Genomic DNA, 19,268 nt, shown 5'->3' with positions numbered 1-19,268 from the left:
TCATTCTTACACTTTGGGAGGGCTGGGACATCCTGGTGAAAACATTTAAATATACTTACCAATAGATACACCACAGTGAGATCCACAGAGATTGATGTTGCTCTCTGAAATGGCTGCCATACGAATCTGGTCATATGCCCTGGTGAAGAATGTGGCAAAGGCGCTAGCAAAGACAACGTTTCTGTCACGAGTGGCACAACCAACTGCGACACTCACCTGTGAAGAGGAAAGGAAAAATGGGAAAGGGAGGAAGAAAATGAACTGATGCCAACACAATGTGTCATATTCTGAAGTGAACTTTTTTATTAATACATTTTTATTTGATAAAAAAAATTACAATTATATAGGCATATACTAAACATTTCCCCTCTTTCATTTACATTCATCCCTGTGCTCCCCTTCTCCAGAGGCATCTCATCTTCTAAAGTCCCATCAAAAGTTCAATTCTTCATTTGGAGGTAAATTCCCGTTTTCTTCTTCCAATACTTTTTCTAGAGATTTTCTCCAAATACTTTCAAAGTCATTTTTCCATAATCCCCTCTTTACTTTTAAGTTGGATGTTAGCTTATTGTTCAATGCCATTTTCCAGACTTCTTTATACTATCTATTAATTTGTATTTTCATTTCTCCTTTCCAATATTTTGCAACAAATAATCTAGCTGCTGTTAATAGCACGTCTATTCATTTTCCCTCTTATCTTTTCCATCCTCTTTTTAAATTAAAAGTAATGCTTCTACAAATATTTTATAATACATGCATATCTACATGTTCAGTTTTATATTTATATGTTTTTCTCTCAAATGCATATATATTTTGTCCCCTCTTTCCCACACACATATATTTTCTCTTTACAAAGTCCATTATGCTGTGAAAAACATAAAAAGATTGGGAAAAGGATGAAATGACTCAAGATCAGCTGAACAGTTTCAAATGGATATTTTAAACTGGAATTCTATGTACTTTGCCTAACTCTCTAACACAACACTGCAACATTCAAAAAATGGTGCTTAAGTGTGCGGGGAGTGGGAAGGTGTTTATACTTAAGATTAATTTGAATATGTAGTGGCTTTCTGACTATGAGTTGTTTAAGAACAATTAATCAATTTTCAAGTTAGCATGTAGCAATCTGTTGTATCACTGAGCAGGGATGAGCAAATGGATTGCTCTAGCGCCCTGTTTTCTGCCCTTGTGACCTTCCAGCAGACACAAAGACTGTCAAAAATGCAAAACAAAACACCCTCCAAAGGAAACATTTGGAAATGCCCAAAAGTTAACCTGATTTTGAAAATGGATTTTTAGAGATATTAAACAGTGCAAGAGAGTCTGTTTAAAAGAAGATCTCCAAGTATTTTCACTTCTTTTTTTGGGGTGGGGAGGATGAAAAGGAGCCATCCAGGAGTATGGAGGGGTGATGCCTGCAGAAACAGCCTGGGATGCCAGATGTGACTTAACGGTCATACATTGCTCAGTTCTCACAGAATGACATCAGTTTAGAAGAATCCCAATCTTAAGAAATGGCCACTTTATCCCCACTACTCCTCATCCTACACTGAAAATCCAAAACATCAAGATCTTCCTGGCCTGCATCTCAGAAATACCAAATTCATTCGTTCATTTCATTATTTTTAATTCTTTCAAGTCATTTTAATGAAAGAGTGCATGTTTTCAAAAGGCATCGCTCATAATGTGTTCACCAAGCGTTCAACAGACAGTTGTTCAAACTCCTTAAGATATCAGATCTGCTGGTTATTGTTACAGAGGCCTGACCTACAGAGCTCTGAAGCAAAGCAACCATGACCTGGATACCAGGAGATAAGCTTGCAGTTATCTAAGCCCTGAAGAAAGAAAGAAAGAAAGAAAGAAAGAAAGAAAGAAAGAAAGAAGGAAGGAAGGGAGGAAGGAAGGAAGACTGAAGATGTTGCTGAAAGGGATGGGAGGGAAGAAGAGCTACAGTGACAGAATGGTCAAAGTATGTCAGGAGAACATATGGTTTGGGACCTTGAATCAACATAGCTGTTGATGTACTGAACAACTCCAAGCACAGGATAAAACTTTATCCATCAGACCTTTGTCTATTCTGTCATACACACCCTGGAAGGACTTACCATGTTTTGTTCAGCAATGTAGCACTCAATGAAACGACTGGGGTGCTCTTTTTTGAAGAGCTCAGCGAAAGTAGAATTTTTTGTATCTCCATCCAAAGCAACCACACGGTCACAGGCATGGCCCAGTTTGGCAAGAGCCAAGCCATAAGCTTTGCGGGTAGCAAACTGTGAAGAGGAAACCAACAAAGGCATATATTATCATTGTGTCCAAATATTCTACAAAAAGACAATTAATTAAGAAAACAACTAAAACCTGGAAATAAAATTGTCAAAGAAACTTTAAAAAACACCAAATAATCAGTATCTCACTGTATCACACAATTCATAATACACATTATAATACCTTTATTGAAACATGTCTTTTGATTGGTCTGCTACAGATTTTGTTGTTATGTGTATTTTAGGATTTGTTCTATTTTATTGCTTGACCAATATGATTAACCCTGGATATACTTTTTTTATTTGAAAATTCCCAACTCAGTTCTCTATATGGGAATCCTGAACTAGTGAGAACAAATGGACTGGGACTTACTCTTTGATACTTTCTCATCCAACGAAGGTAAAACAATCTGATTTGACCCATTTTACATTTTGCAATACCTAACCTTGTATCCAGATGTGTCAGTACAGAATCTTTTAACGTGCATGATGTATTCTATGCATTTGGTTGGCCTAAAATATATCATCAATGTCCCTTTTGGATTTGTTAAGCTTTACTGCTTGGGTAACATGATCTGTTTTTGTTAACCGTCATCAAGTCGAACTCGACCTCTAAGTCACTCTATCCTCAGGTATTGCAGATTCAGGATTGTGGCTTCCTTGATTCATTCTCTCCATCTGTAATGCAGTCTCCTTCTTTTCCTCCTGAATTCTACCGTATCAAGCACCATTGTTCTCAGTTTTAGATCTTGGTTCTAGGGAGTGTTGAGGCTTGATTTGCTCTATTAATTTGTCTGTTTAACAGTCCACTCATAGAACCCCTTCTCCAGTACCATATTTCCAACGAGTTGATATTCTTCCTATCGGCTTTTCCCCATACACATAGGATATATGATGGCATGGATAATCCTATTTTTGGAATTATATATTGTATCTTTATACTTCAAGATCTTATCTAGTTTTGCAAAAGAAGCCTTTCTAAGTCCTAGTCTTCTTTTTATTTCTTGACTACAGTTTCAATTTTGATTAATGACTTTTCCAAAGTATGGAAAATCTTGAACTATTTCAATGTTCATTAAAGTTATGTAAATAATCTGTGGTCATTATTTTTGTTTTCTTAATGTTCAACTATAAACCTGTGTTTAAACTTTCTTCCTTGATTATCTTCAGTAATTGTCCCATATATTTACTATTATCTGCTAGTTGTATGGTGTAATATGCATATCTTGAATTGTAGCATCTAAGAAAATGTTAGGGGGAACATGCTGGCTCCTACCTTATTATCCTTCCATTATCAAGTGAAGAATTTTTAAAGAATGACTTTTAGGTTTTTGGGAACTGATCATTTATAAGACAGAGCTTCAAATATTGTTCTATACCGAGTTTGTTTCTTTTTCATAGATATATTTCAATTGTTTAAAATATATAGCTAGTCCATTCATATTTTAACAATAATCCTTGAAATGATTGTACCTATATGTGTAATTTTTTAGCTCCTCTGTTTCAATTTTTGTCATTCAACTTGGATGGTCCTGGAAGATACAAATAAAATACAATAAAACTAATGTATTACTGATGGAAAACACCATAGTACCTTCTCTCCTGTTTTGTAGTTTGGTGGGGATGGCATCTTTATATTTTTGATATTAACCATAGGGACATCATCTTGTGGAAGGGCTGGAGAAAGCTTTTTCTTGTTCTGGATTCTGTTATCAATCTCTTGAATGACTTGCTCAGCCATATTTTTGGGAAGAGGCTTGCCATGCCAATTTTCCTTATCCTCAATACCTGTGGATTATTATATGCATAATTTAAAAAGTAAGAGGTTAAACCACAATTTACATCATTTTTTTTGCTGAAACCAGCAATGATTGAGTAAATGCTATAACACTATTACTGCAAACATGATGATCTACCTCTTAGGTTTGTTCTAACATTGCCTCCAACCTTTGCCACAGCTTGCCTATTTCTTTATTGTTTTATTGATGGACAACCCCAAAATGTCTTCCTTATAGTTCTACAGTTCAATTTCTTCCGCCCCTCAACTGCATTCCAAGTCTATTATTTATTTATTTATTTATTTATTTATTTATTTATTTATTTAGAGTTTTTATACCCCAGTCTCCTCAACCTCCGAGGAGGGACTCAGTCACTGACAAATTTGAGTCATTGACAGGGGGTGTCAAACTAATATGGATTTTGATCTTATTCCACTCTCAGATATAAAACCCAATGCATCATTTAGATGTTAGCTCATCTTTATCTAGCTCACCAATGCATTGTGAAAATGAGAATTAAGAGCAGAGGAAGGAGAACCACAACTGCGTGATATGGAGATTAGACGTATGGGCTTGAACTTGGAAAACCCAAGTTCAAATTTATACTTGTCCATGAAGGACATTGAGTGACCACTCTCTCTCAAGCTCACAGGACTGGTGTAAAAATAACAATGGGGAGAAATTGCACTACTGCCTTCAGAGAAAAGGGCAGGCAATAAATATAATAAATAAATGCCCCAAGCTTTTTGGAGGAAAGGGAGAATAAAAATCCATTAAAAACCCAATCAATCAATTTAAATATTATCCTTATAATACCTCCCTCCATCTTCTCAACACCACGCTGATTGTGTGGTCTCCTGGTTTCTATCCCCACTACCATCCCAATAAGCGTCAATACGGGTAGTCATTTTTATCTAAAACATAAATATATATTGTTATTTCCCTCCTTGATCTCTTCTATGAGCTTCTTGAACACAAATGATCCTATTTTTCATGCCTGTGATACGGCTACCAGCCCTGGATCCTTGGCACGGGGTAAGGCTGTATGTCTAGATAGATGAATAAATTCAAGTCAGCAAATCAGTAATCTTGACTGCAAATATGACATGCTAGGTATTCTGTAATTAAAGGACCTGAATAAGCAGGCACTCTGTGCAAGCACGAAACGTCTCTCTGCTTCAGGAAAGAGCATCAGACAGACTGAGCTCTCACAGTAACAGGATCTAAATACAGGATTCTTTTCGCCATACAGTAGTCTCACAGAGTGGCAGCATTTGTTCCTGAAAAATGACAAATATCCTAAGTTTATTTAGCTATTTTTGAAAAAGCTTAAGCCATCTGATGGATGCACAAGATTAAAATGGCAACATCACGGGGAGGCAGAGGAAAGACATGATAAATGTGTGGTGGCACAAACCCACACTTATATGCTTGCCCAGTGCAAACGGATGAGTTATGGATGTGTTTTCCACTGGGCCTGGGCCTGCACAGAATGGAATTCACATCTTTGAACAGATCCAAAATCAGGCCATGTGCTTGTGCTTTGCTGAGTTTTGAATGGGTGCAAATTGCCAAGAAGACAAGACAAGCACTGAGATCTCTGCTGTTCAACTAATGAAAGGTATGATATGTCCTGCCAGCTGTGACAACTCACAATTCATAATGGAGCAGAAGAGAATACTATGTCTACCTGCAGTGTACTGAAATTAGGTAGATTACATAAAGTGGTTCAGTTGGGAAGAGTGTGAAAGTTGTTTCCAAGGCAAATTCAAGCCTCAATTAACATAAATATCTCAAAGCACAAAATGCCCTCAGAGGCAGGTATTTCATACATCTTTGACCTTCTAGGGATGCTCTAGTTGGAAATCCTGCATGAAGCAGGAAGTTGGACCTAATGGTCCATAGTGCTCCTTCCTATGCAAATATTCTTATCAACTACTGAACAAATTTTAATCTATTTTTTTTTCATGGAGCAGCATAATAACTTGAATACAGCATACCCCATTCTTTCCTTACGACTTAATATGGAGATTGCATCCGCATATCTCAGAGTATTGAGGAATACCTCTTTATGTTTCTTTATTCTCTTCACATCACATATTTGAATCAATTCTAAAACTCTGTAGTATTCATCTTGGAATATCTCTTAGCAAAATTCTTTTGTAGCTTTTTTTGTACAAACAATGTTACTATTGTACAAAGAGCTTCACAGTAAGACTTAAGAGTAGTCTTTGACTATTCATGCAGAATTTCTTATATGCATAATCACTCACATCTCATATAATGTATGGGTTCAACTATGATTCAAGCACTGAGGGATGTGTATGTTAATAGTAGAGCAGGCATAGCAAAGGGTTACATTTATATACACATTATACACAGATTAAAGCTCAGTGCAAGAGGAAGAGATCTGACCAAATATTCTACTGGTACAAGCCACTCTCTGGTCTGAAAATGAATCAGTTACAGTACCATTACTGTCATTCTTGTAGTGCTGAATAATTGAAACAGGCACTACATTTTCTGGAAAGAAAGTCATTCCAAATAACTGTTGTTAGGGAGGGGAAGTTTTAAGCCACTTCATGCTTAAGAATCAGATCTTAAAATATTTCAGTGATTTCTAATTGTGAGGGCTTCCTGATTACAGCAACTCACGGTTAATGATGAGGAATGCTGGGAGTTGTAGTCCAATGTCTGGAGGGCCATTCAGTACTCAGTTCTGGCCTAATTGTGATCATTAAGTCTGATTACATGATCTGTGGTCTGGTGGGGTGTAGCATGAGGAAAAGACTAGGCATTAGAACATTTAGCAACGGGATCTTGCAACCCTCCAGAGCAGATTGAGTGTGTTTAAATGTGGTCACTCTTTTCCTGATGGAAGCAGCTGCATTATTTGAGGGTACTACATGGGACACAAAACCTCAGAGCTATGGATCAGGACAATTCTGTTTCCAATCTCAAATCTGGCTTAGGCATGCTGTTTGCTCAGACCGCATTTGCAATATGGGGAAAAACTAACCTCTCTTAAAGGTTTATTGCAAGGATGAGAAACTAATGTATGCAACTGCTTTGAACACTCAGAAGTGCTAGATTAAATTAATGTCCCTAAAACATGACTTAACAAGCAGGGGGCTCTTCCACTTGGCCTTACCGGTTATTCCTTTGCCTTTGAAAGTCTTAGCAATAATCGCTGTTGGTTGGTGCCTTGCCTGACCAAAGGCTTTGCACAGCTCCTCCACACTGTGCCCGTCAACAATGATAGCATGCCAGCTAGGAATGCAAACAAACAGATTAACTGTAAAACGATTCACAGAAGTAAAACCTCCTCTAAGAGCTTTCACACAAATAAGAAGGTGGGGGAGGAGAAGTCTCATATTAGTACATATATCGTATATTCCGACATATAAGACGACTGGGCGTATAAGACGACCCCCAACTTTTCCAATTAAAATACAGAGTTTGGGATATACTCGCCGTATAAGACTATCCCTCTTCCAACACACACCAAATAAAAAAATTAAAAGCATCAGATTTGATTTCAATACAGTAATTTTCCTATTGCTGTAACTCCTTCTCTGTCTCTCAGATCTCGCACCTGTGCCGCTTCACTGCAGTCTTCAGGAGTGAGATCCGAGAGGCAGAGGAGGAGGTATGGTAATAAGATACAAGGGTGGGCCATACAGGTAAAAGAGGTGTGTTTTTCTGGGCCCAGAGCAACTCTATTTCTTTTTTCCATACCCCGGATGCCTGCAGCTTGCTCCGCCTTCCCGGTGAGACACCCCTTCACCTCACCATCGGGACCACATTAAGTCCATGAATCCTGATGAATGGATTTTCTTCTACCATACTTGTACAGCGTCGTCCTTTATGCTTTCATACAGTCGCTGCATACGGCAGGGACATGGCCACTGCCATTTTTGAGCTCCCCCCACAATATGCAGCAACCACAAATTCTCCAATCCGGATTGGAAGTTTCAGCACCCGCTCTATAAGATGACTCCCAGTGTATAAGTGTACTCTCACATATAAGACGACTCCCATGCATAAGGCTACTCCAGCGTATAAGACGACCCCCATGTATAAGACTACTCCCGCGTATAAGACAACCCCTGACATTTGAGAAGATTTTCTTGGGTTAAAAAGTAGTCTTATACGCCAGAATATACGGTAATTAAAACAGGAAGTAGCTTTGTTATGACAATCTTCTTGGGAAATGTTCAAAATGGCCAAGATCCAAAGAGGGACTTTTGAGACATGTCACAAAGACTTGGGCATGCCTAGTGTGGTTGTTTTTAACATCCCCTTTCTCTTGTAACTGCAGAACTTGCAATGTAATTATTACACTTTTCTTTAGTGTCCTCAGTTTCAAAAGTGATTTCCCACATCTTGGGAAACTGCTGTTTGTGAAACCTAACCCAAAGGCTTCTTAAATGCATGGAACTGGTCATACAGTTACTGGGATTCTGGCTACACACAAGAAGGTGGACAGTGTCCAAAAATAATTTGGAGGCTTGAATTAGCCACAATAATTCAGTCCAAAGAAAAAACTTGGGTTAACAAATGGAGCTTCCTCTATTTCATCTTTGACCAATTGCATGTGGAATAGTATATGCTAACTATTAATCTATCAAATACAATATTTTAAAATAAAAGGAATGCTCACATGTTTTGAATACAATGTAAATGCTCAGGAGAGAATGGATTCTAAAAATACATAATTAAAAACCTAACAAGTAAGATCCATCCTTAGCCATTTTGTGTTCTTCACATACAGTCCAAGGGACTAGATCCTGGAAATAAACTTTAAAAACTTCACCTTGCTTAGCACTGCTAATTCATTAATTATCTTCCAGATGCAACACAGATTTGAAACAATACATCAACATGATATGGCATCTAGTACTTTGGCAATGCAGACATGCATGCATGCATACATACATACCCAAAGGCTTCACAGCGTTTTTGGTAGATTTCAACATGATGCTGCAGAGGAGCAGGTTCACTTTGTCCAAGTCGATTAATGTCTAGAATAGCAACCAAATTGTCCAACTTGTAGAACCCAGCAAAGGCCATTGCTTCCCAAACAGAACCTTCAGATAACTCTCCATCTCCAAGGACACAATAAACTCGGTAGCTGTACATCAAACAGGAATAAGCTCATTAAATATTTAGCACTCTGAGCTAAAGGCAAAGGGAAGCAGACCTTTTCCGGGTTGGTCTGCTAACAAGGGAAAGTCCAAAATGTACCTCAAAATGAAATACCTCAATTTCAATGGACACTAACCCAGGTGAACCACCAGTATTGTGAATTATCCTCCTTTTCCCCTCAAAGTCCACCATGTAAATAAACTATTTTTTATTCCCTCTCTTAATTTAACCAATCCTGTTGTATCTTTATCACAATTCCAAACTAGATGTGCAGATCAATGTCTAAGCACTGATCTGTGCCTACCAGGTTGCATCAATAGAAGTTAAGGGTCTAGACCAAGGAAAGTAATAGCACCACTCTATTCTGCTTTTTTCAGACCTCACCTAGAATATCACGTTAGGTTCTAGGCACCATAATTCAAGAAGAATATTGAAACCTGGAACATGTCTAAAGAAGGGCAACTGAAATGATAAAAGATTTGGAAGCCAAGCCCTATGTGGAGTGGTTTAGGGAGCCATGTATGTTTAGCCTGAAGAACAGGTTAAAAGATGATATGATAAGCTTAAATATTTACTTCTTTCAAATATTTAAGCTTAGCATTGCTCCAAAGACTAGGACACAGAGCAATGGATTCAAACTACAGGAAAAGAGTTTTCACCTAAACTTTAAGAACTTTCTGATGGTAAGAGGTTTTTTTTTTGACAGTGGAATATGCTGCCTCGGAGTGTGTTGGAGTCTTATTCTTCAGAGGCTCTTATAAAGAAGCTGGATGGTCATCTGTCAAGAGTGTTTTGATTGTGTGTATTCCTGCATGGCAGGGATCTGGACTGGATGGCCCATATGGTCTCTTCCAACTCTAGGATTCTATATCAAATAGGATTCGTGAACTTCTTCCAGTCCAATGTCCAAACTCCATTTCAAAGACCTTGGGAGCTGCATTTCCATAAAGGGACCAGCCAAAAATACAATAGCCACCTCCTTCTGCTTTTTATATGACTCCAAATGTGTCATCAACAGTTAGCTTAGGCATTAACTCTGCTTCAAGTCTACTACAATTTAGACTGCTTGCTACATCCAAAAATGAATCTCTGTATTCTTACTCCAGGGTTTGAGGTGCTCCCAGTTATTTCTGTCTGGGTTCTGACAACTAAACAATGACCTAATCCAAGAAGAAAACTCATCCTGATTTTTCAAGGGCAGTTTATTTTAATTTGTTTCTTTAAGCAACAGAAAATGTCAGATCTCATTAGACTGATCTATCTCAGCTTTTGGTTTGTTCTGGTTTGTCACATGTTTATGCTGGAACAGTTTAAACAACACACAGAATAGGATAATTATAACATAGAATGTTTAAGTACACGGTGATGGTCTTTGGATCCAGATCAAATAGTGGTTTATTGTCATTCTATCAGGAGTTTATTTTTAAATCTTATTATCTTTAATCATAACTTTAAAATAACAAACAATTCATTTGAAAATTCAAAACAGTTACAGAAATTTCATTTTAAGTACATTTTTATATCCACTGGGTTTGGGTCAAGGACTCCCTGTGGATATAAAAATCAGTGGATGCTTAACTTCCATTATATCCAATGCTATAATAAAGTGCTGTCACTTATGTACAATGCCAAAACAAAGATTTTTTTGGTAACATTTTAAAGCTGTTAATGGTTAAACTGAATGTTAACATGAATGTTTTAAACTCCTGATACATTTCTTTAGGCAAATATAATTCCCAGAGTTCTAAACTAATTTATGAATATATTTAGGTTCTGTTATCTGAGGAAAAGATGCTGCAGCTGAAAGAAGCAGGAAAAAAATCTGGGTATTGAGGATGCAGGATCTCTGGATTATGGTTACCAGCCATATTTGTTCAAAAACCATGCTTTACCTGTCAATACTGAGACCTAAATCATCATAAGGATTATTTGTATTGCTTCACACCATGCATAGATAACATATGGAATGCATTTACGCAACATGGGTTAGCAGCCACTCAGTTAAGACAGCTTGTAAAGGGCTATGGCAAATTTATGGTCACTACAGAGTCATATAGTTGCAAGGTACTACATCTAGTCTAACCCCTTGCCAAGTAGGAAGACACAATTACAGCACTCCTGAAGATGCATGCCCAAACTTTGTTGAAAGACCTCCTAAAGAATGACAGTCCACCCACTCACCAACTCCTGATGCTCCCTACCACCTTTCCGATTTGCTCTTACAGTAAATAAGTTTTTCCTAACATGTAAGTGGAATCTCTTTTCTTGCAATTTGAATCCAGTGGTTTCTGTTTTAGTCTCTGGAGCAGCAGAAAACAAGCTCACTCCATCTTCTACATGACATGTCTTTCAGACTGCAACTCACAATGCCTGTATGTTGCCTGTACGATCAGAGGCAGCCCACTGGGAGAAGACAGCCAGAGAAGACTAATGGCCCTCCTCCTCCTGTCATCCCTGTTGACTTCCCAGAGATGCTCAAGGGAGAGCAGTGCTGGAAGGGCACTTGGCCTGTCCTCAGAGGACCCCTCTTGCATTATCACTCTGCTAGAAGGGACAGGACTCTTTCCCAGACTTGTCTGCACGCTGACAAAACCAATATTCTTAATGAACTACATGATCTAAATTGGCTTTAAATTATTATTTTCTCCCCTTTTTATTTTAATAGTACAATTGAGCAAAGAGAACAAAACAAAAACCCAACAATGCCTTGAGAACTCCCCAAAGCAAAAGCAACACAAAGAAGAACTTAGACATAAGAACCCAACCAAAAAATAAGGAATGCATAAAACAGATTAAAAACAAAGGGTCACACTTTTAACAGCACGGGAAACAGAGACTGCAGCACTCATATTATCCAGCTGTTTAGATTAATAATAATCAAATTTAAGCTCTCTTGCATTAGTTCACTCAATTGCCTACTTTGGGCCTTTTATGCAGCTACAGTTGGAAAGAGGCCTGTGCACAATGCAAGGCATTTGGAAAGCTCTTGAGAGTGTCAAGAATAATTAGATACAAATGTCATTCCTTACTTTTGGGTTTTTTGTTTTGTTTTTTTAAACACTTGTGTATAACTAATGCAAGAGAGTAAATAAATGGGGTAGGGAATATTACTCATGCCAGTTATTGTAGTATACAAACATAACCTTTCGAAGGAAGGTGTCTGAACAAAGGCTCTTATTGTAAAAGCTGGAAAGAGCGTGCCTGCTAAAGGGATGGTCACTGTGACTCAGCATGATCAGGGAGGAAGCACAGCTCTTAGTTAATACATGCCCCATACTTCCTCCTTTCAGCATTACTAAATGTGTTGTATTTTAGCACATAAGTACAATATTTCGTGATCGCATCTTCCCCTATGAACTAGCACGTACTTTAAGATCATCCAGTGTGGCTCTTCTCTCGCTTCCACAACCTTCACAAGCTCAGTTGGTGGGGACAAGAGAAAGGACCTTCTCTGTGGTAGCCCCTTGGCACTGGAACTCTCTACCCAGAAAGATCAGACAGGCTCCCACTCTCCATTTTCCATAAGGAATTAAAAACTTGGCTGTTCCATTGTGCCTTTGATTAGGCAATTCACCACAGAATTTCCTGACCTATCCATCTCCTGCACTTTAATGTGATCCCTTTCTGGCACTTCTAACACTTTAATAGCCTAAGGCCATTTGCCTCCTAGCCCAGCCCTCCGATTGTCACACTTTTCCCGGCTCCTCTTAGGATTAATTGCACTTAGTAATTATGAACCAAACCCAGCACTTTATTTGCTCAGCCATGAGAGCCTTTAATCATTTTTGTAATGGTGTCTGATTTTATGTTTATTGATGTTTGATATTGCTTGTTTTTCGATGCTTATTTTAGCCTGTTTTGTTGGGCATGTCCCTCTATAAGCTGCCCCAAGTTCCTTCAGAGAGATGGGGGCAGGGTACAAAAATAAAGTTATTATGATATTAATATTATTTCATTTCATGGAAGCAATGCCTTTAAATGAACCCATTCAATCAGAGGCTGTTATGCATGTTTGTGTGTAGGTGCCTTCAAGCTACCTGTCAACTTATGGCAGTCCCAAGAATTTCACAGGGTTTTCTTAAGCAAGAAAAACCCATGAGGTGATTTTGCCAGTTCCTTCCTCTGAATTATAGCCAGCAGCACCTGGTTTCCATAGCCAGTCTTCCATCCAGGTATTAACCAGGGCTGATCCTTCTCAGCTTCCAGGACCAGCCAGGATCTGGTGCCTTTAGAGTGTTTAGGTTAAATCCAAATCCACAATATAGATGTGATGCTAAACCTCTGCAAATGTTTTCAGGGAAGTAATTAACAAGTGCTTTGGGCAGTTAAAGGGATGTTAATTTTGACTGGGATCATAGCTCATAGGGATGGTTGAATCACTTCTTTCTTTGCCATGATCCAGTAATTATTAGCTCTGGGGAGTATTTCAACTGTTGGCAATAGAAACGTCAATTCCTTTCCTTCTTCCAAGGCACTGTGACATCTATTGGCGTAAATCAAATTAATTACTAGACACAACAAGTTGAATCAATATGATTTGCATAAAGGTTGATTTGCCAGCTACTTATTGATTATACAGATCCACTTTAGTTGGGAATAGCAATTCGATCTAGACCATTAATTATAAAGATTTTTGAAACCAATCAAAACTAGAATTAGAATAGTCATTAATAGATAATTTTAAATATATTTTGATCAGGTCTGACTTGTATAACAATACATTAGGTGGGGGTGGGGGGTGGAATGCAACTTGAATTTTAATTTTACTGAGAACTTAACCAAACAGGGCAGATACCAGAAAGGGCATTTCTTTTCTCTCATAGAATAAGGGAAGCATTTAATTTTTTTTACAACGTTGTCTTCTGTGATATACAGGCATTTAGAACTAAATTATTGTTTGGTTGCATGGGCATTAATAATGATATAAACTACTCATAACTGCAGTCAATCAGCTAGACTTTTGTTAATTGCACAGCAGTCTATTTGATGCACTGGAGATATGCGTCTATTTTCTGTTTGTACAAAGGATTATATGATGGTCATAGTGAAGGTGGGAGAAAACACTCCCCTTGTGTTTGCCTTCAAATGAAGCTACTTAGTTCAGTGGAATGAATCACTGGGAAATATCTGTTCTATTACTATCTTCATATTTTGTTTTGTCTCTGCCTTTGGCGAATGGTGATATTGATTGTGTTATTTACCAGTGGAGATATCAGAGACTGGAGAAAGATGACACAAAGCAAATCTTATTTTGAATTTGGGTAAGGTGGGGGCCATTACAAATTCCAGTTAAAGAAGTCAAAGGGGATCTGTTTTATGCCACGTACACTGAGGTTTAGAGCCAGGAAATCTCATGACATTAGCAAAGCACTCACAGATGAATGTTAGGCTAACATGCACGTATTAAAGGTCCAGGAGGCCTCTGGAATATAGAAGCAAGCAATCCCAGATGGTCTTGATAACCTTTCCAAGACTTAAAATTTCATGGGAAACTGCAAGTGACAGTGTTCCTCCTCCCCTTTAGATTTAGTTTTAATGCATTACCTACTTCTTCAGAGATTTTACAGATAGCTGCATTATTTCTGAGCAGACTTGTCTGTCTGCGCAAACATCCGTGTATAAACCAATGCAGTGAAGCATGGAGGAAAGTCTGAATATGTAGCAGCAAAATGAAAAATGAATACTGGTAACAGCAGCACATGTAATTATACAAATATAATTTATGCTAGAAGACACATTACTCAGGTTATGTTTGGACTTCTTAGGTGCTAAGAACAAAGGGATAACATGGAAGCTATGGAGTGGAATGCGGAGCAAAGTCTTGATTTGTGGGCTGGCCTCATTTTCCCTGCGGCCAGAAAGCTCTAGCTGCCTGGAATCAGAGAAACAGCAGAACACAGTTAGGCCGACAAAGCTTGTTGAGGCCACGGAGTAAGGAACCACTATGGGAAGAAAATACAGTCTGCTGATCCCCGAGCAAATGGCATTAGGGACATTCTTAGGGCATTCTTGTGTTGTATTAACCGATAACAATAATAGAAAACTATCTCTGCAGGTTTGGCCTTTCATCACATTGCACATTTTTGAATTGGCAACTGAGGGGAGAGAACAGAGGCCACTCAGAAAGCAAGAGATTTGTTGTAGGTTTTCAGGCTATATGTCCATGTTCTAGAAGTATTCTCTCCTGACATTTCACCTGCATCTATGGTAGGCATCCTCAGAGGTTGTGAGGTCCTCATATTCCAGGAGAGGAACAAGCTTATCTTAATATTTTTCATTTTGCTCAGCTGTTCTGTATTTATATATTCATTTGGTTAGCAGATCTCACCTAATTGAAGACTTATGGACCATACCTTGCTTTTTTATCTCTTTCTGAAAGTACATTCCTTTATAATGCCGAACAGTTTGACCAAATATCCTATAACAACCACTACCTTTCCCTAAGGTGGGTTTCCTTTTGTTTAGTACTAATTTATTTTGTTATTTACTTTTCTTTTCTTTTCCTCTCCATTTCCTTTTTTAGGTGTTCAGATTTTTTTTCCTAATAAGGCTATAAAATAAATGATTTTTCAACTTTTTCAACCTTTTCACCAATTTTCCAACTCTACATTTCCTTGATGTTACGGTTGGAATCTATGCAGTGGTCCAAACCCCTTCCTCTGTGAATTATGTAGATGGGAGATCACATACAAACACACACAGACATTTTTAATTTATGGATGAACATGCGATAGAATTTAAACTGTTAACAGTTTAAGTTGTTGTATTTAACTTATCTGAACTATTGGAAGTTTTGGTGGAGAAACAATTGCAACTTTTTCCAATTTTGTTGGGACATATTTATTTCACCCCAAACTATTTATTTCATATTGTATTTGTTTAATAACAAGAAGATAATTGTAGCCTAATTTGCACATTATAATTGTTACATGTAATAACTGCTTGGCCTTGCAATCCATATTTACAATTGCATTTTTCTATGTACTTATTACATGTTTTACTTTTTCCTGATTATGTTATTTTTTGCCTTTGTTCTCCTCCATATGTTCATATTCTTTGATATTTAAAATGTAGAACATATAATTTTTAATAATTTTCCCCACTGACGGGTTTTGAATAAATCATTGAAATGCATTTCACCTATAAATAGCCTCGGGACATTTCTGGTTATACCTTCTTGCCCATTGGAGTACACAGAGAACCTCGATTCCACACATACCTACAGACATCTTCTTCACTTAACCATATTACTGCCTTCTCTCCTGTGTTACATACAACCCTCCACCAAATACCAATGGCAAGCAGAGAAAGTTCTCCTATGAAAACCACCTGCCAGGCTGCATTAAGATCAATTAACCACTGTACACAGAAATGCTTTCAAGCAAGTGAAGTGTGCAATGTAAGATTACATTTACTCAGCAACCCAGATTTTCATGCTCTAATACTGTCAAGCAGAATACATCAACTTCCCCAGCAGAGCTATGCCTCTGGATCTCTATTTTCCTTGTACATCATAGTTTTATGCCAGTTTCAACAGGACTGGTTTGGATCCTGGGTTTAGGGCCCAACAATAACCCCCTAAAGCAATCCAATGGTTGCACAACGGGATATTCCGCATTGTATTCCCTACCACCCACCTTTGTTCTACAGAGCTGTGTTTCCATAACAACCTTTGAGCAAAACTTGCTCCATTCAGTCTAAAGACTAGAGGTTGCTTTTGTACAACTCACATTCCTGTGATTAATTCTGAAGTTATTCTCTCAGAAGCATGGAGGTAGACACGCACGCATGTGTAAACACACACACACATATACATATACAGGGGCATAGAACACAACCAGCATATCATCGCTATTCAAGGGCAACAGAAAATATTTTTAATGTCTTTGTTCTGTGAACAATCATTCAGTATTCTGTTTTGCATACACAAGATTGATCCAAAAGACACTATCTTAGTTTGATAAGAAGAGAGATGACTGAGCATCCCTGGAACACATAATGTTTGTGTGCCCCAAGTCATGGTAGGTGCATACAAATCAAGAACTAAACAACTAAATATTTAAATGCAATCAGTAAACTTTAGTTAATAGCTTCTAAAAATGAGAAAGCATTAAGCTATATCTTGAAATTGCTTTGAAGCCCTTGACAACATATTACCAATTGTATGAAGTAGGACATTACAGTGAAAGGATTAGCTAAACTGTAGGGAGGGCTGCACACAGAGCAGAAAAGCTCCAGCATAACTAGGCTTACTAGAAATGTAGCTATGCAGCTTTCAGGAGTAACATGTGGAAATGCATTATGGAAACAGAATCATGGATCCCAGTAACAGCTAACTTAATTTCTTCCATGTTTTCATCACAACCCCAGAGAGCCAAAGGTGTTCAAGAAAGTTACCTGGATCTGTCAAAGTATTTCCCATTGTAGGCCATACCACATGCAGCACCAAGTCCTTGGCCAAGTGATCCAGTAGCTACATCAGTGAATGCTTGTTTCTAAAACCAAGAAGGGAACACTATAAAACAATCAAATACTAAGATTCTAAGGAAGCCTTCCATACTTATAAAAATTAGTACCACTGAATCTCAGGTGATCATAATTCTAAACAAAGTTTTAGAGCCTGGACTGTGTGTTGAACTTTGACCTACCACCAATATATTTACTGTAGCAATGCAAGATTCCCCTGTCCCTCAAACGTGATGCATGAAAGCCAGTCTTTTAAGATAATTAACCATTTATATTGTCCAAGTCTTTCTAGAACAAAAAATCTCAAATTCTGGTACCTGAGACTTACGCAGGGCCAAATCAAGCATTCCTTTGGAAATCTTAATCAAGTAGTTAATTTGTCTTTAAAAAAATAATGTAGTTTTGGAAATAAATTTAGCATCTGACTAATCTTGACCTACAAAGCTCTGAAATGCAAGAGCTACAAGAGCATATCAGTGAATGCCTGTTTTCAAAAACAAAAACATCTTACTGTGTACCAAATAAGAGTAACTACTTCAAACATTATGACTCCAGTGTTTTGCTCATGCCTGGAATATCTATAGTCCCATTTTCTGTCATTAGATAGAGCCAATTGCACTGGATACATTCCCACACTCTAATGAATTAAGAATGCCCCCAAAGTATTGTATAAACTAACTCTACATTACAAAAATAATTGTTTTGGACCCGTTATGTATAGTTGAAGTAACATGATAAAAAAGTGTGTCTGGAAGCTCTTTCTCTTAACATCCATCCAAAAATGAAGCTCACATATAAGCAGCTGGCCCTATGTTTCTTCTCTTGCTACCAATAAGAGGAAGAGCATAAAGATCAAATTCCACATAAGCTTCTGGAACTGGGACAATCTGGTACACCACTTTAAGGTGACTTGGGCTGCTTAGATAGGCATTTGAAGTAACTACTCCCAACTTTTTCTAGGACAGAAGAGATGTGCTGAAACTTCATATAAATTTGTTTGTTTTAAAGCAATGACTAACACTGGCAGGCAATAAATTAAAAGCAAGAAAACTCATATTAAAATATTTTGTAACTATTTTCATGCAGTCTTGTATGCTGAACTTTCCATCTTCATTTAATTTCTGGATGTTATATTGTCAACATTATGGGGTTACTACCATCATGGTAGCATGAGTTTATCAGTTACCTAGATAGTTCACTATGGCTATGAAAGACATGCAGATATTACTGGAAAATACCGATATAAATAACTGTTGCAATTCAATTCATAAAAAAGAAATTAGTTTAGTCGAAACACTCACTGGCACAGGGTGACCTTCCAAAATGGAATCAATTTTCCTCAGGTTTAACAGTTCAGATTCATGGATGAAACCTGCCTCAGCCCAGACAGCATACAAGATGGGTGCTGCATGGCCCTATTGGGGAAAAAACAACAACACTGTAACATGTAAAGTTTAATCCCTGAAAACTACCTGTTATATACTAATACAAACGTAAGAGGCACATCCTATGCCATGGATGCAGGAGGGAACAAAGTTAGGATTGGCAAGAGGAAAGTGGTCTGATAGCATGGTAAACAGCTACCTTGAGTCTTGTTCTGAGAGAGATGGGA

General features: G+C 37.8%; 1 protein-coding gene across 1 annotated transcript in view; it reads right to left on the bottom strand.

The window, feature by feature from the left end:
• TKT (transketolase) overlaps positions 1–19,268 on the bottom strand; it is a 39,818-nt gene that overhangs the window by 5,562 nt on the left and 14,988 nt on the right. The window contains exons 3-9 of the mRNA XM_060766029.2: positions 18,958–19,071; positions 17,588–17,685; positions 8,985–9,176; positions 7,194–7,312; positions 3,859–4,052; positions 2,106–2,270; positions 60–216 (exon numbers count right to left, since the gene is read on the bottom strand). Of these exons, the coding sequence (XP_060622012.1) occupies positions 60–216; positions 2,106–2,270; positions 3,859–4,052; positions 7,194–7,312; positions 8,985–9,176; positions 17,588–17,685; positions 18,958–19,071 (1,039 nt within the window). The remainder of the gene's footprint in view (positions 1–59; positions 217–2,105; positions 2,271–3,858; positions 4,053–7,193; positions 7,313–8,984; positions 9,177–17,587; positions 17,686–18,957; positions 19,072–19,268) is intronic.

Source organism: Anolis sagrei, chromosome 2, assembly GCF_037176765.1.
Source record: "Anolis sagrei isolate rAnoSag1 chromosome 2, rAnoSag1.mat, whole genome shotgun sequence".
Lineage (NCBI taxonomy): Eukaryota > Metazoa > Chordata > Lepidosauria > Squamata > Dactyloidae > Anolis > Anolis sagrei.
This window is presented reverse-complemented; position numbering and strand designations above follow the sequence as displayed.